At 34.5% G+C, this 21,676-nt stretch overlaps 1 protein-coding gene across 1 annotated transcript; it reads right to left on the bottom strand.

Moving 5' to 3' along the window:
* Positions 1-11,566: 11,566 nt before the first annotated feature.
* On the bottom strand, positions 11,567-16,395 carry LOC145602526 (TORTIFOLIA1-like protein 4). The gene is made up of 5 exons (XM_081658718.1): positions 15,447-16,395; positions 15,221-15,332; positions 14,105-14,802; positions 13,468-13,915; positions 11,567-12,235 (listed from the first exon to the last, which is right to left on the bottom strand). Exons 1-4 carry the CDS (start codon positions 16,272-16,274, stop codon positions 13,475-13,477), a joined length of 2,079 nt encoding a protein of 692 aa, XP_081514844.1. The 5' UTR covers positions 16,275-16,395; the 3' UTR covers positions 11,567-12,235; positions 13,468-13,474.
* Between the last annotated feature and the right edge of the window lie 5,281 nt (positions 16,396-21,676).

Raw genomic sequence — 21,676 nt, 5'->3', positions numbered from 1 at the left:
CCACAATTTAGAGACTAACTTGTAAAGTAGCCTCCTTTGCAATGTGGCGGCCTTTTGTGACAACTTGATTAATAATTGTGCTCTATCTGTCATTTTTATTCAATTACGTCCTTTCTAGTTGCATTAATATTCGACGGGTCGATCATTTTAATTAAATTTATCGTTTTGTCATCAACGTTCTTGAATGTGCGTCTAATATTTGCTACTATTATTTCAATACCGTGAAGCAAATGAAATTGTTATTGACAAAGGAAGAATAGTACCAATCGCCTAATTGGACGAAGATGTAGACATTATTGTAGAGATTAATGTGACAGTTAATTCGTGATGCAGAGAGTACTACTATATATAACTAGTAAAATGCTAGACTTTAAAATGTAGACATTCAATCGTAGATGTATCCTTATCTTCTTTTTCTTCTTCCTCTATTTTCTAATTCAAACTTTAGCCTCTATATTTAGTGAATTTTAGTAATTTTGTTTTCATTTATTGATTGTCATCATCAATTGAAAGCAACACATCTTTCATATTTTTGTGGTTTATTTCTTTAGGTTTATTGTTTAGTTACACTTCCTTCTTTTGCAAGGTACTTCTCTCTTAAAAGAAAGAGTTATGTGTCCTTCTCTCTTTATGAGAGATTTAATTAAAGAAAAAAGTTCTACAATGACAATTACGAGTAAAATGGATTACCATGAAATTGGTTTGTTAATAACATGATCATAAGGATTTTCAATTTTCCAATGCTTTTAATTCAGGTGAAGTTTTTGTTTTTGTTTTTTTTTTTTATTTTTTTTTTAAGAAAATCAGGTGAAGATTCATTAGTGTACATTGGTTCTAAAATATCATTAGACTTTTTTTCTAAAATAGTCGTAAATATCAATATATGTGCAAACGATGTATCACAAAGCACGATCTTTTCAATGATCATAATTTGACGAAGAAATATGATTCAATTTTTTATCTAATGTTGTATGACATTTACAAACATTTTTGCATAAAAAAAGCTAAAGGCAAAAGAACTAGTCTTCGTTTTCATCAAACTTATAATTGTTTCCTTGTTGGAGAAAATACTCAATTGAATATCATGTCCCACTACATGCAAACCAAAAACCAAATAAAAACTATAGAAGTCAATACCAAATAATACGGAGTACATAACATAGTACATAGTTGTATAAAAAAATTACTCATGAATAAATAAATTTGCCAACTATTAAAATATAAAAATGAATATTTTATTAGCTTTAGTAGTACTCAAATTGAAGAATTTCGTATATGCTATAGTTCATGTTATTTGCTGTCACATGTGATTGATTGCTAATGATGAGCTCCAAACATCGATGCTCCAATATAAATTAAAGCGTATATTATACGGAATTACGTAGTATAAAAATACGGCTATTATTTATTTTTTACTTCAATTTATTGGTTAAAATTTAAAAAAACATAAAAATAAAAACAGTTGCCGACAAATAATACCTTTTCTTCGAGGGTCGTCTGAGGTGAATTAGGAGTTGCTTGAAAGGCAAGGGAAGAATGGCTATGTTGTTTTGCTAAGGTTTCTTAATTTTCTTCCAAAGGTTTTTATGTTTGTTGGAGCTACCATTTTATAATGAATAAAGAGATAAAGTGATCAAATGAAAGGTATAAAGAACTTTTTATTTTCTTTGATTTGATGACATGAAGTTTAATGATCCAACAAAATGATCATTAGTAGCTTGATGCATAGCTAGTAAATACTCCCTCCGTCCCTAAATTACATTCCTCTTTCTAGCATTAATTCCTCACATAATAGAGAGAAAGATGAATGTAATTTAGGGACGGAGGGAGTACACAATATTATGAGTTATGACATGGTCAAAACATTGAAAGTTAGATAAGCATGTTTTTTTTTTTAACCTCTTCCCCTTCCATTCTTCTTTGTCATCTTCTTCTTCTTCTTTCTTGAACGGTCCTTACTTGTAAAAGGATAACTCAACTCAAAGATGGAGTTGTATCACTACTCATTAGTTTAAGTTTTAAATGGTATTCATCACATATTTTAAGATCATCCTTCAGTATTTTTAAGGATTGATGGCATGATTGTAATCGTACCTTTGCCATTTTCACTCTTATTCATTAATAATATCTAATATATTTTTAAACAGTATGTGATAACATATCCAACAAAGGTCATGTTTGGTAATTAGCTGGTAGCTGATTGACATAGCTGATTGTATTAGCTTATTTGACTAGCTAGTTATAATAGATGGTTTGAATAGCTGGTTATCATTAGCTGATTGTGTAAAAATGTTTGGTAAATAGCTATTAATTGTTAGCTGTTGTAGTGTATTTAAGAGCAAAAAAAGCTAATTGTTCAATAAGCTAATTTTAAATAGCTCTTATAACAAGTTTTTTTTAAAAGAATTTTTTGAGTCCAAAAAACTCTTTTAATAAGCTATTTACCAAACACCCAAATTAGCTTTTTTATTTAGTCAAACCTCTAATTGAACAAAATAAGCTAAAAGCTCTTTAAAAAGAGCAATAACGCCAAAATACCATATGCCAACTTTTTAATAGCCGGTGTTGGAATTGTTGGGCAAATAAACCATTTCTACCGTAATAAAAATTTAGCATGTTGGGAGTTGCTAACTAAATGGAGTAGGCCCTCTATGGTAAATTGGCACCATTGAAGATGGGCATGACTGGTAGCCCTAACATTATCCCAAACACAATTGGTCTTATAGCTACAACAAGTGAGGCCCAAAACGCACGGTCTAAATAAAAAATGAACATTTAGTTGAAAAATATGAACACGAAAAAAAATGAACATGTAATAACAAAAAATGAACACGTAAAAAAAATGAACATTTAATACTAAAAAGTGAACATGTTATAAGGAAATGATCATTTATTAAAAATGAATCTGATTATCATATAATCATAAATTTGCTAGACCATGACCTTAAAAATGAACATTTAGTTAGAAAAATGAACACATAAAAAAAAAATAAAAAAAAATAAAAGAAAAAGAATATTCAGTAATAAAAAGTGAACATGTAAAAAAAAAAATGAACATTTAGTATATTAGAAATGAACCTTTATCATACAACCACAAAATTGTGATCATATACATTGGAAATTCTCCAACCTAAAGGCAAATTCACTGTACATATCATATACTTCTTCATCACTTCTTACTTGTTTCTTCACTAATTCAGAGTCTTGTCTTCTACAAATACAATTAATCTGTACTCACTAAAATATAACAAATAATCAGAATTTTCATAATCATCACAAAATAAGTTCATAATAATTATTTAGAATGTTCATATATATAATCATTTTTTTTTTTGACAACCCTTATATATAATCATCAATACATGTACAATACTTAAAAATGTAAATAATAATCACTCTATATGTCATATGTGTTCATAATCAATAACAGATATGTTCGTAAAGAATAACGAAAAATTTATATTCATAATAAATTGTTCAGATTTTCAACAATAAATGTTCAGATAGTTTAACTTTCAACGTATTATATTTTACTTTCAACCTAATAAAAATGAACATTTATTATTAAAAAATAAAAACTTATAAAATGAACATCTAACAAAAAGTTATGAACATTTAGGATATTAAAATGAACATGATTTTCATAAAGGTTCAAATTCATTGTACATAATTATTAATGAAAAATAAAGATAAAATAATTTTTTGAAATATGTTCATTTTTTATGTATTTAATATTCATTTTCGGTGTACTAAATGCTCATTTGTAAAAGATGTTCATTTTTAAATTCCTACGTATTCATTTTTTTTTTTTACAGAAATTTTATTCAAGATCAATTGTAATTATTGAAACTCTAAAAAATTGAATATACACCTTAAATCTAATCTTGATTCATCATAGAGAAAATAATTATTGATTTGTAACATGATTAGAAATCAAAAGAAAGAGAGAGAGAGAGAGAAAATAACTACAAATTAAGCAATACAATTGATATTCATTAACAATTAATTAAGCAATTTAATTGATATTCATCACAAACTCATAATAATTTCAAATAATCAAACAATAAATCATCATGCATGATCAACAAAATCATACAAAAAACAATTACAAATTGATAAAATCTAACCTCCATTGTTTTCTTTGACCTCAACTTTCTCTCTCCTCCATTTTTTCCTTTCCTCTTTGATAAAGCCAAATGATTGAACCTAAAACTCATAAATTTAGAAAGAAAGGAGTATACCCATCAAAACACGAATTACTAACTCAAAAATTTATATAAATAAGAAGGAAAATTTAAAGATTGAAGGGAAGTGAGGTAAAGAGGAGAGAGAAAATTTTAAATTGAGAAGAAAACTGAAGAGAGAGAAAAATAATAGAGCTAAGGAAGAAGAAGAAAGAGAATTAAGATATGAGGAAGAAAAAAAAAAACTGATGTTCATTTTAACGTCCTATATATTCATATTTAATGCTGTTGTAGCTAGCTTGGCTGCACTAGAATCAATCAATCAATCAATCAATCAATCAAAGCCTTAATCCCAAAAGTGGGGTCGGCTAACATGAACCAAATTTGATTATTCCGTGTAGTCATCAACATAAATCTTTCTCCTCCATCCCTTACGATCCAAAACTTCATCCTCACGTAAATCCATGCACTTCATATCCTTCCTCACTCCTTCCAACCAAGTCATCTTTGGTCTCCCTCTTCCTCGTTTAATCCCTCCATGGTCCCACTCTTCCACTCTTCGCACCGGTGCACCCTCGGGTCTCCGTCTTACATGTCCAAACCAACGCAGACGATTTTCCCTTAATTTATCTACAATGCCCGCCACACCTACTTTCTTGCGAATAACCTCATTTCTGATTCTATCTCTTAAAGTGTTTCCACACATCCACCTTAACATGCGCATTTCCGTAACCTCCATCTTTTTAATATGCTCTTTCTTAGAAGCCCAACATTCTGTACCATAGAGCAACACTGGTCTTATGGCAGTCCTGTAGAATTTTCCCTTCAACTTTAAGGGAATGCTGCGGTCGCATAGCACTCCCGTGGCCGCTCTCCATTTAAGCCACCCTGACTTAATCCTGTGGGTCACGTCTTGATCAATGTCACCATTCTTCTGGATGATCGACCCTAGGTACTTAAAACATTCACTCATGGTCAAATCCTTTCCATCCAAACTCACCACTTCATTGCTTGTCCCCCTCTGAGTGCCAAAACGACATACCAAATATTCAGTCTTACTCCGACTTAGCTTAAACCCTCTAGATTCCAACCTTTGCCTCCATTGCTCCAACTTGACATTAACCCCATCCTTAGTCTCATCCACCAAAACGATATCATCTGCGAACAGCATACACCATGGAACCTCATCTTGAATTGGTCTAGTTAATTCGTCTAGAACCGTTGCAAAAAGAAAAGGGCTTAATGCAGACCCTTGATGCAATCCGATTGTAATAGGGAAATCTTTTGTCAACCCTCCGCATGTCCTCACATTTGTTGACACATCCCGATACATATCCTTAACTAGGTCTACATACCTTCGTGGGATACCTTTCTTCAACATTGCCCACCAAAGTATCTCTCTTGGCACCTTGTCATATGCCTTCTCTAAATCAATAAAGACCATATGAAGATCTTTCTTCTTTACCCTATAAAACTCCATCATTTGTCTTATCAAATGGATTGCCTCCATAGTAGATCTCCCAGGCATAAAACCAAATTGGTTATCTGAAATGCTTGTGCATGCCCTCAACCTTTGTTCAATCACCCTTTCCCACAACTTCATAGTATGGCTCATAAGCTTAATTCCTCGATAGTTAGAACAATCTTGAGCGTCTCCTTTGTTTTTATAAACCGGGACCAAGGTGCTCTTCCTCCAATCTTGTGGGATCCTTGTAGCCGTCCATATCTTGTTGAAAAGGTTTGTTAACCAATCAATACCAATCTTACCCAAACACCTCCACACCTCTATCGGTACCCCATCAGGGCCAACCGCCTTCTTAGGTTTCATCTTCCTCAGTGCAATCTCCACCTCTACTCTCCTAATCCTTCGCACATACTCCATGTTGATTTCTTCATCACTCATAGAGGTATCTCCTATCACAACTCCATTACTTCCATTAAATAATTCATCGAAGTACCCCTTCCACCTGTCCTTGATGCCCTCCTCTTGCACTAGGACCATTTGGTTCTTATCTTTGACACACTTCACCATGCCAATATCCTTCCTTGCCTCTTGTCTTCTCTTTGCCATCTTATAAATGATCCTTTCTCCCTCCTTGGAATCAAGCTTTTCATAAACCTCCTGATATGCCTTTTCTTTTGCTTGGCGAACAGCTGCCTTTGCCTTACTCTTAGCCTCCTTATACGCTGCAAAGGTTTCATCACTCCTACATTTTCCTAAGGCTTGATAGCATTCCCTTTTTTGCTTAATTACTGCTTTCACCTCTTCATTCCACCACGAAGTATCTCTCTGTACCGAAGTTCTTCCCCTTACTTCCCCTAAGACCTCTTTGGCCACTCTTAGGAAACAGTTCTTCATTCGTAACCAGGTCATGTCCGGATCCACCTCTCCATCCCAATCCGCTTCTTCAATTACCTTTTCTGTAAAAACCTTAGCTTTTGCATCCCTTAGGGTCCACCATCTTATCCTTGGTTCTTCTTGTCTAACTTTTTTCTTCGCCTTCTCTTTCAGACGAATAGTCATTACCAATAGCCGGTGTTGGGTGACCACACTCTCCCCTGGGATAACCTTACAGTTTATGCAACTTTGTCTATCTATGCTCCTTGTGAGCAGGAAGTCTATTTGAGTTGCATTTGCTCCATTCCGAAAAGTTATCAAGTGTGAATCCCTCTTCTTAAACCAAGTATTAGCCAAAATTAAATCATATGATTGGGCAAAATCCATAATAGCTTCACCACCGGCGTCCCTCTGCCCATACCCAAAGCCTCCATGGACACTCTCATAGCCATCTCGGCTCGCCCCAACGTGCCCATTTAGATCCCCTCCAATATATAACTTCTCTGAGTGGTGGACACCCTGCACCACCTCGTCTAGGTCCTCCCAAAATTGTCGTTTCTCTTCTGCATCTAAACCCACTTGGGGAGCATAAGCACTGATAACATTCACAATCTCCTTGCCACATAGCAACTTCAGCCTTATCAACCTATCGTTCTTCCGATAGACCTCGATCACCTCTTTTGCCAACCTCTCATCGAGAACCACACCAACTCCGTTCCTAGCTCCACCATTCCTTGTTCTGTGGCTCGTTTCTTGCCCAACATACCATACCTTATACCCCAAAACCAAGCCTCGAGCTCCTTCTCCTGTCCATCTTGTCTCTTGGAGGCACATGATGTTCACGCGTCGTCTTTTCATTACTTCTACCAATTCTGCTGATTTTCCCGTAAGAGACCCCACATTCCAAGAACCAATCCGCAAACTAAATTCTTTTCTCCCACGCTCCCTCCTGATCCCAACTCCAAGTCCTTGATTATTTGACACCACAATTGGGCAATATGGCGCGTCGCTTCTGGGCGACGACCTAGCAACCCTTACATACTTATCACTGCACCCGGGTCTGGGAAGTGCAGCGCGTCGCTCAGTAGGGAACGCCCCAATGGCACGCCCTTGCTCATTTGACACCACACTCGGGCAATGTGGCGCGTCGCTTCTGGGCGACGACCTAGCAACCCTTGCATACTTATCACTACACCCGGGTCTAGGAAGTGCAGCGCGTCGCTGAGTAGGGAACGCCCCCACGAAAATATCTGTTTGGCTCATGTCATGGGATGTGACGAAGTTTTATACTGGCTGTCACTGGCCTACCGTAACCCTCCTCCTTTATCCAGGCTTGGGACTGGCAGCGGGAAACCCACTGGCGGAGTTCTTGGCTGCACTAGAATGCAGCCAAGAATTTGTAGACCAAACTGAGTGCCCTCACTTGAGGAAGGTACAAGGGGCCCATATGTTGTTACATTGTACTACGTTGGCCCATATGTTGTTACATTGTACTACGTTGTTTAAAATCCTTCGGATTTTGGAGGCTGTATAAAATCAGTTTTGTGGTGCAACTGATGTGCATTCAGTGAAAACTTATGAAATTATGATGGCATGAGTATATCATAAGAAGGTGATCACGGATTCACGGAGTATATTGCTTTTGTGCTAAATCGGAGAGTGTTGTACATGTCGAATGTTAAAACCGTGTATGTGTCGAATGTTAAAAATCGTGTGCTAAATCGGAGAGTGTTGTACGCATAAAAGATGGGAATGAAAGGGGAGGATTCAGGGCAGATGGGAGGGAAAAGATATCTCATTGTGCTTACTAATTTTTGAAGTATTTACAGAAGTTGAATAATTAGTGAAGTGCCTCTAACGGCTCTAATTGTGTTAAACTCGGTCTTGTAAGAATGAAAGAATCGGCCCGACAATCCCACAGTATCTTTTACAGCACAAAAGGCTAGCCCAGGAAGTAGATTTCTCTGATCCTTTATTTATTTTAACACCCCATCTCTTTAGTTGGAACTTGAAAGTTCTCAAGAAAAATTGAAAAAGGCCCGAGGTCATAATAGAAGGACATATTAAAATGCAATTAGTCTAAGGTGCACCCTAGATAGGTGCAACAACGTAAAAAAAATCAACACTACGCTCTACAAAATGAACATTTAATTAACAAATATGAACATTTAGTAAAAAAAATATGAACATGAAAAAAATGAACATTTAATAATAAAAAATGAACACGTAAAAAAAATGAATATTTAATACTTATAATGCATATGTTTCATAATCATATTATTTTTTTATTTCTTTAAATTTTTATATTCATAATTAAATGCATTATATTCATAATAATATTTTATATGTTCATATATAATTTCAAATATTCATAATGTAAATATGTAGTGTTGTTCATGAAATATTAATTAAATCTGTTTATGCATATGTTGTCTTTCTTAAATGTTTATGTTCATATTTTTTTACGTATATGTTCACCTTTTGAATGCTTATATTCATTTTAAAAAAACCAATGCTTACGTTCATATTTTGAAATGTTATGTTCATTTTCTGAAATGCACAAGTTCATATTTTTTATGCCTATGTTCAGTTTCTGAAAAGCTAATGTTCACATTTAAGGGAACCTATGCATATGTTCATATTTTGCATGATTATGTTCATTGATGAAAAAAAATGCAAAAAATCAGATAAAATTCAATTCGTTAGAATTAAGAAAATCATATACTACCTCCATTAACATTTAGTTGCAACTTTGGAATATTTTATGTCTCTCAAATGATACCCCAAAGTTGCAACTAATCGTTGACGAAGGTAGTATAATCTAATCAATCGAAGTTAATCACAAAGTCACCACATAAGAAATCGAAAATCACCACATTTTTATGCCTATGTTCACTTTCTGAAAAGCTAATGTTCATATTTTTTATACCTATGTTCACTTTCTGAAAAGCTAATGTTCATATTGCGCTGTTAGTGTTACACCTATTTCTAGGTGCATGAGTGTGCACCTAAGAATATGCGATTAAAATGGGCTTAGATTAAGTATAACATTGAATTTGTAAAGCCCAAATTTATTGAAAAATAGACATTGTGATATAAATGGAAAAATTTGGGAATTAGGTGTAGATAGAGCCGCAAAGATATTATGTTGATGGATTCAATCCTAGATTTTGGATATCATCTCCTATCAAGCTATATGAAATCCACAAAAAATAACAATTGCTGAATATCGCCTCTTCAAACCCATCACTGAAAAGCGCTAGAACAATATACACGGGACGGGGCACGACAATGAAGTGTTGTTTGAGGAATAGACAATGAAAGGTTAGTCTAAGCCCATAGGTTATGCGCTATGCCCAATGCTCATATGGTAGTGCATGGAGCCATGGAGTGTTGATAAAGTTTCTAGTCAAAAGCCAGCTTACTTAGCTCATGAGTGAAGGAAGTTTGTAAATTGCAAGATCACCTAACAGTTTATAGGCCATTTCCAGAAAATAAAAGTTCAAACAACAGTATGTACAGAGAAGTTACTAGGACACACAAGTTTTGGTGTTCCATTGAGATCACACACACCAGTGGAAAGAGTTCTTTTTCTTCTTCTTTTTTTACAAGTCATTTCTTTTGATCCAAAATCATATAGAAGTACCCACCTACAATAGGTGGGTAGCAATCTCAAATATTTGAATATTTCGACAAAATCATATAGAAGTAGAGGTGATCAATGGGCGGGCCGGACCGAAGGCAAAAAATTTGCCCATTTCTCGGTCTAGGTCAGGCCAAGCTTTGGGCCGAAAAACGTGTGCCCAAACCCGGCCAAACTAGTCGGGTCATGCGGGCTTTTCAGGCCGGGCAAAAAAAATCAACTTAAAATGCATAAAATCCATTTCCCAAACCCGCCCAATTTATTTAAAAAATCGGGCCGGTCCAACCCTATTTCGGGCCGGAAAACTCTAACCAAAATCGGGCCAGGTTGGACCGGGCTCATTGGATCAGCTCTATATAGAAGTACAAGTTTTTTTTTTTTTAAAAAAAAAAAACTTAGTTTCTACAATACTAATGCCCTTAGCTGATAGAAGTTTCATTTTTATCCTGATAAAAATCCCCTCAATTATTAATCATTGTAAACATATGATTAATATTATTTTTATGTAAGACTTAATCTCCTGAGTTTTACTTGGATAACCTCTAACAATCTTTCTATACCAAGAAATTCCACGTATTTAATCACGAACCTAATCTTTCTATACCAAGAAATTACACATACTTTAAACACCAACCTATTGAAACTTGATTTGAAACACATGATGTGATGTGCTGTAATACTGAAATAAAGAAGAAATCAAATATATGCCACCATATTAAAGAACTTACCTATGTATAAACTATAGGGTTAGGACTACGCTTGGATTTGTAAGTAGTCCACCTAAATACTTTTTTTGGTAAAAAAAAAAGTTCCAAATCCATTTCATATATTCGATAAAGATTTGACATAACTAATTATGCTAAAAAATACACTTTCCAAATTAGTGTTTCGTTACGTTAATATATCCTTTAATCTACGCAACTAAACAGCTCATAAACTTGTTTTTTTTGTTGAACTAACGCATTAATGCTATATGCTTTGCAATATGCATTATGCATTGGCTCACCAACAAAATGTCGACTGAATTTGTGGAATAATTTTTCGAACCACCACCTTTCACTTTGTAGTTGGTCCTATATAATTTCCAAATACTAGTATATATTATGTGGAGTTCGTAATTGGTTCCTTTATCACTTGCATTTGTGCATCATATCCTGAGAATATGATCTAATAATCCTAATTGTTGGATATGTTTGGCATATATTTCGCATAAAGTCACGCGTCAATAATAAGTTATTCCGTACGCTAGTTTATTATTCCCTCTGTTGTAGATTATCAATGATCGATTTGATGAAAATAAGTAGCATAAGTATTCAAATTAATACATTTTTTTTTTGTCTCAACATTACGGTTTTGTTTGAAATTCCTTGATAATCTATCTATACTATTTTGAAGACGAACTAAAATTGATAATCCCCAATTAATAACTAGTCTTCCCCAGTCTACTCTTTTTGTGAGCACCTTCAAGGTGTTTAACTGACTTAACAAGTGTATAATTTGGCACCCACCAACATACTGTGTTTTGTTCTTTACAAAGTATTGATTTGTTGTTCTCAATGTACAGTTTATTGTTCTTGTCTTAATTTGCAATCGGTGTTACCAGTCCACCGAATAATACTTGTTTGTCACAGACTTAGAGCAAGCTGAACTCTTGAAGGCCAAAGAATACAAGAATATGAATAATAGTAACGCCAAGATTTTATCTTCTCATCCCTTTTCTCCTGTACAAACATCATCATATATATACCCCTCCACAACAAAGAAATCCGAAATAAACCAAGCACAAGCTCTCAAAGATCACAGCAAACGTGAATGGTGATCATCACCGGCTGTTAACACCAGCCTAACTGCGAAATGAATCGCCACGCCTATTACAATGAGGATGTTCCAAATGACACATTTTGGAGTTAAATACATGATACACCCCTTTGTCAAGGTCAAATGAAACAACATACAAGCTTCAGTAGTAGTCACGGTCATCAAAGACAAGTCCATATCGAATGTCTAGTAGCTAAAGCTAGCTTGAGGATCTTATCTTAAAAGTTCTTTAAACTTCATCCATTGCAAATGCTGTATTAAATAATTAGATGATAAGCAAAAAGTTGTTGATGATGGACTCTTAATATAATAAAAGCAACTATAGTATAAAAATGTTGCAAAAGATAGTCATTACAAGATAATCATTGGATTCTAATTAAAACAATAGTTCATTACTTCTATAGTATTAGTCTATTAGACCTAGTGGGCATACAGCATCTAATTGTAGATGCAAGTAGCTTTGGATGCGCCCGTAAAAAGAAACAACACCTTGAATGTAATTCATCTTTATACTTTATGTTTCTCATGACCAAGATTGATTATCAAACGGAATTGAACAGCAAAAAAATACTCGTATCCAATGATTATTATTCATTCATTCACAATCCCTGAACTTATTAGTCCTTATATCCGAATGACTAAACTTATTTCGCAGCTTATTACTCATTTTTTCCCTAAACTCTACCATTGAGTTTCACATAGTAGATGATAGACATAAATAGGGAAGGACCGACAGTTTAAAGGGCCCATACTATCAATTAGATAAAATCAACGATTAAGTCAGCAACAAAATCCCATCCCACCTGTAATATATTGGTCAGATTTAATGGCTTGACTGACATAGATATGAATATTCCAAAATTCTAGCATACTCAATAATTCAAGTGCTATTTGTTATATGACAGATTTGGTGGCCTTATCAATCAATGTAATCTTTACTATACTATGAGAAGAAAGGAGGGGAAAAGGCATATTATAACAACAGGATTCACTGTCAAGAGAAGTAAGAAAAAGATCCTATGATGGAAAAGTAGAAACAGGAAGTTGGTAAGGAATTTGATGTGTAAAATCATTTCTAGAACAATGATCATTAATTATTCCATCAGGTTGTAGAATGAAAAACAAACTGTGTATATCAAGTAGAAGTGGCTAGCGGGTTGTTTGGATCAGGTCTGTTTAAGTTTTCGGGTTGGGCAAAATTTGCGGCCATTGCCAATATCACGTCAGGTCAAATCAGGTCAATTTCGAATCTCATTATCTAATATCAAGTAAAGTATGGGTTTTTACAATTTACGAGTCGGTTTTGATGACTACCTACTACCACATAGTGAGTGACTCATTAATAAGTAATGGAAAACATTAAGAAGCATTTATGAAATGCTAAATGCCTGTATCAACTAACTACAGCAAAAGATATGATGGCAAAGGCGAAAGAATTGACAAAATTGCAGACTAATTGGGTAGGAAGTGAATTAAGTTTTTACCTGTAGTCTATGCACCTCGAACCACTGAATTAAAACAAGCAGCAGTGGAAGCTGAATCAAAGCTTCTGGGACTGCAATTTCTTCCTCTCTGGGCAGTTTGGCCAATGCCTTTGACACTTCCCCATGACTCCCGGTAAAAGCCTTCGTTCTGCTCGTGGTACTTAAAACCATCCATCTGTGGAGCAGCTTCGAGACTGGCATCTCTATTAGGCATACTTCCGGAATAAGATGACTTTGGAATAGAGGACGACCTTCCTTCTGTTCTTCTCCAGAATTTCGGACTCAGGAATTCTGTACTAGGACAGCAAGTGCTTCCTGCTGAGTCATTGTTGGCAATTCTTCCACTTTGCACTGCTAAATCATGGGAGATCTCATCCAATGCTCTCTCGAGGCCAGATACTCGATTCTCCAAAGAGTCAATCCCACTTTGAGAATTACCCATAAATCTCTGAATAAAGCAGAAGGTTGATGTCAGTTATCAATCTTCAAATTAACTATGCAGAAACTACAATGATTTTTTTGTACTACTCTCATTCAGTCTGTTTTTCGGGTGTAAATTAACACAAAAAGATACCAGAATACAAAACAGCCAGTTCTTATTAATAACAATGGAATACGAAAAGAGTATGCAACGAACCTGGATGAGAACCATCATATCAGATTGCTGTCTCTCTATCTGAAGAAGCTGTTTTCTGATCAAAGACAGGTCCTCAGAGTCTGCATTGCTTTCACCGACTTCTTCATTTCCTCCTCCATCAAAGTCCAACCTCCGAGGCTCATCTTCCTCGGAGAAAGGAACAACACGAGACCCAGGTTTGAAAGCATTAACCTTTGGCACCTTTTCTTGAAAGTACTTCTTTACAAAGTTGCTGCTCACATCTGATTCAACCGTTTCAGATGAAGCAGCAAGAGCAGCTAATTCAACCTTCCAATTATTTGACAATTTCTTAGGCTCAGCATTTTGGTACACACTCGTCTTCTTATCATTCGCCTTCAAAGGCAAAGAAGACCTGCCCTTGGAAACACTTCTTTTGGACTGAGCAGCTTCAAAGGCAACATCAGGGGAACTTTTAGAGACGGAAGAAGAATCAGTGACAGTGGAGTCATCGGACAAGGATGATCTGCTTTTCGACAGTCTCTCCTTCCTTTGCGGCGTCTCAAGTCCTATACTCCCTTGAGTGCTTGGGGACATGGAAGGTGAAATAGTGGCAACTGGACCATCAGACAAAGATGACCTACACTTTGCCATTGCTTTCTTTGATTTAGGAGTTTCAGTGCCAGCATATGAACATCTCCTTGGGATAGGAGGTGAAACCCCACCTGTTGTACCACTTTCTACTCCATTGAAAACATCAATAAATTAAAAATTAATTAGTTAAAATATCCCCATCATTAATTATCTCAATCTCCAAGATAAACAAAATTGATTGCTCAACTATAGTACATGCTTCCATTTCAGTTCCACATCTCCATAATTTTTATTTATTTTTTCAAACAAAGAAAATTCCCCTGATAATTAGTCATACGACATCTACAATAAACATGAAATCGAATCACAAACAAGCTTCATGGCATTCATGAATGGCAATTAGACAGCTCAATCTGAAAATTTTTGCATGATATTTGAGATTTACATTAATTAAAAACTACCTAATCCAGACAAATAAAAACTTGCAAGTTGCAACAAAATATAATCTGAAAATTGCACAAAAACTCAGAAAAATATAGTCAACAAAAAAAGAAAAGTTAATACCTTTAGAAATTGATGAATTAGATCTAGATAAAGCGATTTCCTCCTCAGGACCACCAGGAACCTCCCTCCAAGCCTCCAATGCCCGGTTCATTATTTCACGGGTAGCCTTAACCTGTCAAAATCAACCATAATACAAACTTTAAAACACAATTAATAAAAACAAATCTACCAAATAAAATCAAATCTCGTCTACATTACTGCCCTTTACGACTCGATTTTAATTTACCTTATCGAACCTCCTGGAGTCCAAGGAATTCACCACAAACCGCTTAACCTCAGCAGCAGAATCCTCATCAACAACAACCGCCATTTTAAGCAAAAGCTCAGCAGCAGATTTTCTAGCCATCCAATCGTCGGAACTCAACATTTCAACCGCAACACCCACGACATTGCCAACTAAATTACCACCATTATTATTACTATTATTAACAACAACACCATCTTTAACACCAACAACGCTCTCAATCACGCTTAGCAGAGCTCCTTTCGCCTTAAACCCGTCTCCTTTGATCAACTTCATTGCTTTCGGCAACACCCTTTTTCTCAGGTCAATCACTTCTTTCTCCTCGAAAGTACCTGCATCAATGGCCGCCTTCAGGCAGAGGCAGCACCCGATCTGCGCGTTTAAATCCTGTTCAATCGATATCGACCCGAGAGTTGCGTCGAGTAGAGGCGGATAGTTTAACGGGGAGAGCGCGGTGACAGCTGAAACACAGGCATTGCGAACAGAGGAGTCGGAATCCCGTAAACGGCGGAGTAAAAAGGGGATGATCTTGGGTAAATGAGGAGAGAGAAAATGTTTGTGGGTTTGATTTAAAAGAGATAGAAGAGTAATACAATGAACACGAACAGGGGATTTTAATGAAGAATCGATTGAGAGAATACAAGACAAAAAAGTTGGGAGAAAATCTAAGGAAAGTGATTTAGCGAGGTAATTAAGTTCGGAAGAAGCTTGAGTGAAGGTTGCTCTGTCTGAGAGTTTGTCAATGGAGGTGAAGATTTTTTGTCTGAGTTCGTGGGTGTTTGATGGTTTTTGGTAAGAAGCCATTTTCATAGCATTTGATGAAGGAAGAGAGAGAAAATGGAGGAAAACGAAGAAAGAAGGTGTTTTTAAAGGTGGAATTTTCAGAGGAATTTGTTTATAAACGTTTCAGAAGGAAGAAGGAAGAGAGAGGAGAGAGAGAGGAAGGAGAAGTGGGAGGGAGGTATCGTTTTCTAAGTTATAAGGCGGGGTTTTTTTTAGCTCGTTGAGAAAGTGATTTAAGTGGGACATTCTACTTAATTTTTTGATTTGGATTTGTATTAGTGATATCCGTTGCTAAATATTTACTCCGTAGTTTTTTCCATGAAAAAAAGAGTGAACTTAAATTATTTTAATTGATTCGTTCTTAAATGTGAAGTTATTCCGGTATCATTTAAATTTTACCAAATACTCATGAGTCACTTATCAATCTTCACTGCTAATAACTTGTTGAAAGCTAGCCACTACAAGTCTACCATACCACGCAGCTAGCAACCACCTAAACAGCTACTCCGTACATTTTTTCAAGCATGGTAAAAAACTCAAAACCCTTTAACAAACAACAACTTGTTTTGTAATTTGTACTAACTGTTAATATATTATGTTAATTCGTTAATTTGTACTCTGTATATTTCAATCTCATGTATAAATTTTCATATGTGCGTGATATTTTAAAAACAATCATAGGATGCCACATAATACATCAATTCATTTCAATAAATATTGATTTTATGTAGCAACAACTGATTTGAAAACCAAAGATTGATTCTCTCATATAACAAATAAAACAATGAACCAAATCCCTCCCCTCGCTAACAACCCACTATCCAATGACCTCGAGCACACATAATGGTATAGTGGTACGTGTGCCCAAAGCAAACCAAGTTAGGGCTTGTTCTAATTTACTGAACTGAACTGAAACGATTGGAGCTGAACTGAATAGAGTTGAAATGAATTGTTTATGAGAGAAGGAAATTAAGAGCTGAACTAAACTGAAATTAAGCTGAAGAGAACAAGCCCTTAAATTTCAATTTAGATTGAGTTATTGTTAAACATGTCATCTATAACCTTGCTAAATGATAATGATTTTTCAGAATGGTCGGGTAAGCTTTTTCCGAGTTAAGTTTAGTCTTCGATCTAAAAACATAGTTTTAGGTCCTGTGTGTAAGAATTTTCTCTCCCACACTTCTTATCACAATGTTTCCAAAATGATTCAATCCTTGTAAAACCTAGTTTGTTCTATAGCAAAAGAATAAATGGATTTAAAAAAAAGTACAATAAAACATACACAAATGAAAAATTGGATTGAATAATATAAGTATTGACATTTAAAACTATAAAAGTACTGTTGTTGAAAAAAAAAAAAAAAAAAAAAAAAACTATAAAAGTACTCATGATCATATATTTGAAAGCGTAATTACGAGATTAACTTTAAAAACAATTGGAAAGAGTATTATGATATTTACGTATCGTGTTATGACATATATTTGAGTAACTTCACATATACTTGGTACATTGTATTTAATGACTAACAGAGTAATTAAGCCAAATAATTGATTACAAGATAATAGATAATTCCTAGTTTTCTTGAAACAACCATTCCGGAAGTGTCGTGACGCTACGAGGACTCAACTTTTTGGTAATGTCACAAGGATTAACCTGGACAAGTGGTTATGTATGGCCTATGTCTTTGTTGACAAGCTTCTCATACATTACCTTATCATATTATACTCACAATATAAATGAACCTTTTAATTATTTTATAGATATATACTCAGATAAATTGCCTGAAATTGATTAAAAAGAGGATTATATAGATAAATCAAGTTATTAAAAAATGAAGAAAAAAAAAGGCGTAAATCTAGAGTGAAAGCATGTGAGAAAGATACAGTATGGGGTTAAATTAAAGTGTTCCAAGGAACAGCAAACCACGTGACTCCTCAGAAGTCTCTCATTCATTGTAGTAGTAATTCATTGAATGATGAGAGGGACTTGCTTACTTAATATCCAACAATGCCATCATCATCATATTCTCAAATCTCAATCCCCATTTTTTAACCGTACTATATTTTCAACAATGCATCGTGATTTTACTTCTTATGTAATTTTGCAAGAAAAGTTTCAAGACTTTCGATTTCAGCCTCGTTTCCCATACCACTCATCTAGTCATCTACATACTTAAGAGTAAAGTATATAGTATGTGATTGAATTTGAGTAAAGCTGATACATAGAGTAAATCATTTTGAGTTCTTTCAATACTCTACATTTTGAATGATAAGTTGTTTATTTAATATCAAGTCAAAAGGTCGCGTTTATTGAAAAGCTAAAACTGATTGTGTTATGCTAAGCCCACCACGTGAGTGAAAGTGTTGTTCTACATCAATCGAATGTATATGAGCGAGTATTGGGATTGATGTGTATTCCATATTGAATAAAAAAATTAAAATTGTGTCCATTTATAAGGCTGGACAATTACTCCCCTCATTATCATACACTCCGTATGATTTTGAGGTAGAACTTTTTGGACTTATAAAATGAACACTTATGGTGGGTACAACCTAGATCTTGAAACCTACCTAGAACAATTGTTATAATAACATAATTCACTACTCCCTCCGTCCCAAAAAGAACGACCCATTTGGGTTGATTACGCGGGTATTAAGGAAGTTAAGTAAAAAGAAGTAAAAGTATATTGGAAAGATAAATTTACATGGGGTTTGTAAAAAAATAGAGAGAGAAAGTAATAGAATAACATGGAAAATCAAATTTTTATATGGGGAAGCTAATTTTGCACAAATATTGTAGCAAATTGGTGGGTGTTTTAATGCAAATGGGTCATTCTTTTTGGGACAAAGTTTTGGCCAAATGGGTCATTCTTTTTGGGACGGAGGAGTAATTATACAAATAAGGGCAAAACTGTCATTTTAGCTCATCTTAACAAATCAACACTTTAAAAACGTTAGTACTCCCTCTGTTCCAAAAAGAACGACCCATTTGGGTTGATTACGCGGGTATTAAGGAAGTTAAGTAAAAAGAAGTAAAAGTATATTGGAAAGATAAATTTACATGAGGTTTGTAAAAAAATAGAGAGAGAAAGTAATACTCCCTCCGTGTTTTATTAAGTGATACATATTCCATTTCCGGCCGTGTTTTTTTAAGTGATACATTTCCTTTTTTGGCAAAACAATACATTAAAATATTATATCTCTCTCCTCTCATGGTCCCCATCCAAACCCACTACTACTTTTTTATTATATCTTTCCTCTCACATTTATTACTTTTCAATAAACTATTAACCCCACTATCTTTCTTTAACAATTTTTTAATACTCCACTACCCCACTTACCTCTTATTTTATTTAAGTCAATTAAATTACCTAAAAATATGTGTCGATCAATATGTATCACTTAAAAAAAACACGGAGGGAGTAAAATAACATGGAAAATCAAATTATTATATGGGGAAGTTAATTTTGCACAAATATTGTAGCAAATTGGTGGGTGTTTTAATGCAAATGGGTAATTCTTTTTGGGACAAAGTTTTAACCAAATGGGTTGTTCTTTTTGGGACGGAGGGAGTATTAGCTTAAATTTTTTGACTAGTCATTTAGTCAATTAGCTAAAATTGGTCAAATCATCTAGTTTTATCAGTCACTTATTCTCAGGCTCATTATAGTTCAATTTGGGTTAGTAATAGGACTTCAATCAGATGGAGTAGCGTTGGGTTAGGTAAATTTTCTTACACGGCCAACGTTGTATTGCACAATAGACTATACATGACTACACATGCATGCATACTCTAAAGGAACCTTTTTTTTTTTTTTTTTTTTTTGACAAGCTCTAAAGGAACAAAAATGACACGGTGTTAACGTACGCAATCTCATAGTATAGATTTTGATGACCAAAAAAAATATTGCAAAGTCATGAATTTTGTGAATGATATTCACAAAGATTCTACAGTAGAAGATTGTACTGGGTCTATAATCAGTTCATTTTTGTAGTACTACCAACTAGATAGTGTGAACAAAGAAAATATTGCAACTAACCAGATCCGTCATAATAAATCAGAGAGTTGCAAATACTGAGCTGTTGAAAACTATCTAGCTTCAAGACCGAATCAACTTTTGTTCGCACGTTTAATTTTCAGTCATACAGTTCATGAAAAACAAAGTACTACTACTAGTCTTCTGCTCTACTGTGTTGCAGTATATCATGACGTGCAAGTCATTTGCTAACGACAAATTTGGCTCGTCATTTAGGTTGCAAGCTCTCTTTCACAAATCGTCAAATCTGGGAAATTGATTTTGGCACACCTTGGGAGCGTTTGGTATAGTAGTTTTAGATGTAGGAAACGGATTCAATTAAGTGTTTTCATTTCTAGTTGTTTGGTATGAGTTAAAATTAACAAATACCGTTTCCTAACGGTAACAAAATCCCTCAATTTGTTACCCTTGACAAACTAGTGGAAACAAAATACTCCCTCCGTGTTTTTTTAAGTGATACACTTTCCATTTCCGGCCGTGTTTTTTTAAGTGATACACTTCCTTTTTCGGCAAAAAAAATACATTAAAATATTATATCTCTCTCCTCTCATGGTCCCTACCCAAATCCACTACTACTTTTATATTATATCTTTCCTCTCACATTCATTACTTTTCAATAAACTTTTAACTCCACTATCTTTCTTTAACAATTTTTTAATACTCTACTACCCCACTTACCTCTTATTTTATTTTAGTCAATTAAATTGCCTAAAACTATGTGCTGGTCAAAGTGTATCACTTAAAAAACACGGAGGGATGGAGTACGTTTCCTTACTCAATCACAATCTCCTCAAATTATTTCCATTCCACTACGATACCAAACATATAGTAAATGTAACGTTTATATTACCTTTTCCCTTATTTGAATCCTTTCCGTTTCATTTACAATGTTTATACCAAACACCCCCGATACATATGCTCTTCTTACATAGAGATGTACCAAAATCAATTTCCCAAATCTGTCATAGCTGTTTATGAGTATTTTTTTCATTTTTTTTTTCAAGCCCAGTTAACACAAATTATATCTATATGTAAATGCTTGGGTGATAAAAGGATTGACCATGATCCCCTTCTAAAGAGTACGAGTACTATTTATATATTCTCCATATTATTCTCTCTTAATTTCCTCCCTAATCCTAGACTTGTAATCTTTTGTTACCTTTCTTAGTTGCTAATTACTAGCATTGTACTCGTAATATTATATATATTGATCACATATGTCATAAAACAATATCACTTCTTTTCTATTCTTAATATGGTATCAGAGTAATCCATTATTTAATCCGTAATATACATGCTGACTTTCAATCTTAACCATTATTGTCAAAGTTCATCGGTATCGTATTAATTTACTCGTATTACATTACGGATCACTTCAGATGTAGTACTCTGT

Source organism: Chenopodium album, chromosome 21 (genome assembly GCF_948465745.1).
Source record: "Chenopodium album chromosome 21, dcCheAlbu1.1, whole genome shotgun sequence".
Lineage (NCBI taxonomy): Eukaryota > Viridiplantae > Streptophyta > Magnoliopsida > Caryophyllales > Amaranthaceae > Chenopodium > Chenopodium album.
The sequence above is the reverse complement of the archived record's forward strand: the minus strand, read 5'-3'. Positions and strand labels throughout refer to the sequence as shown.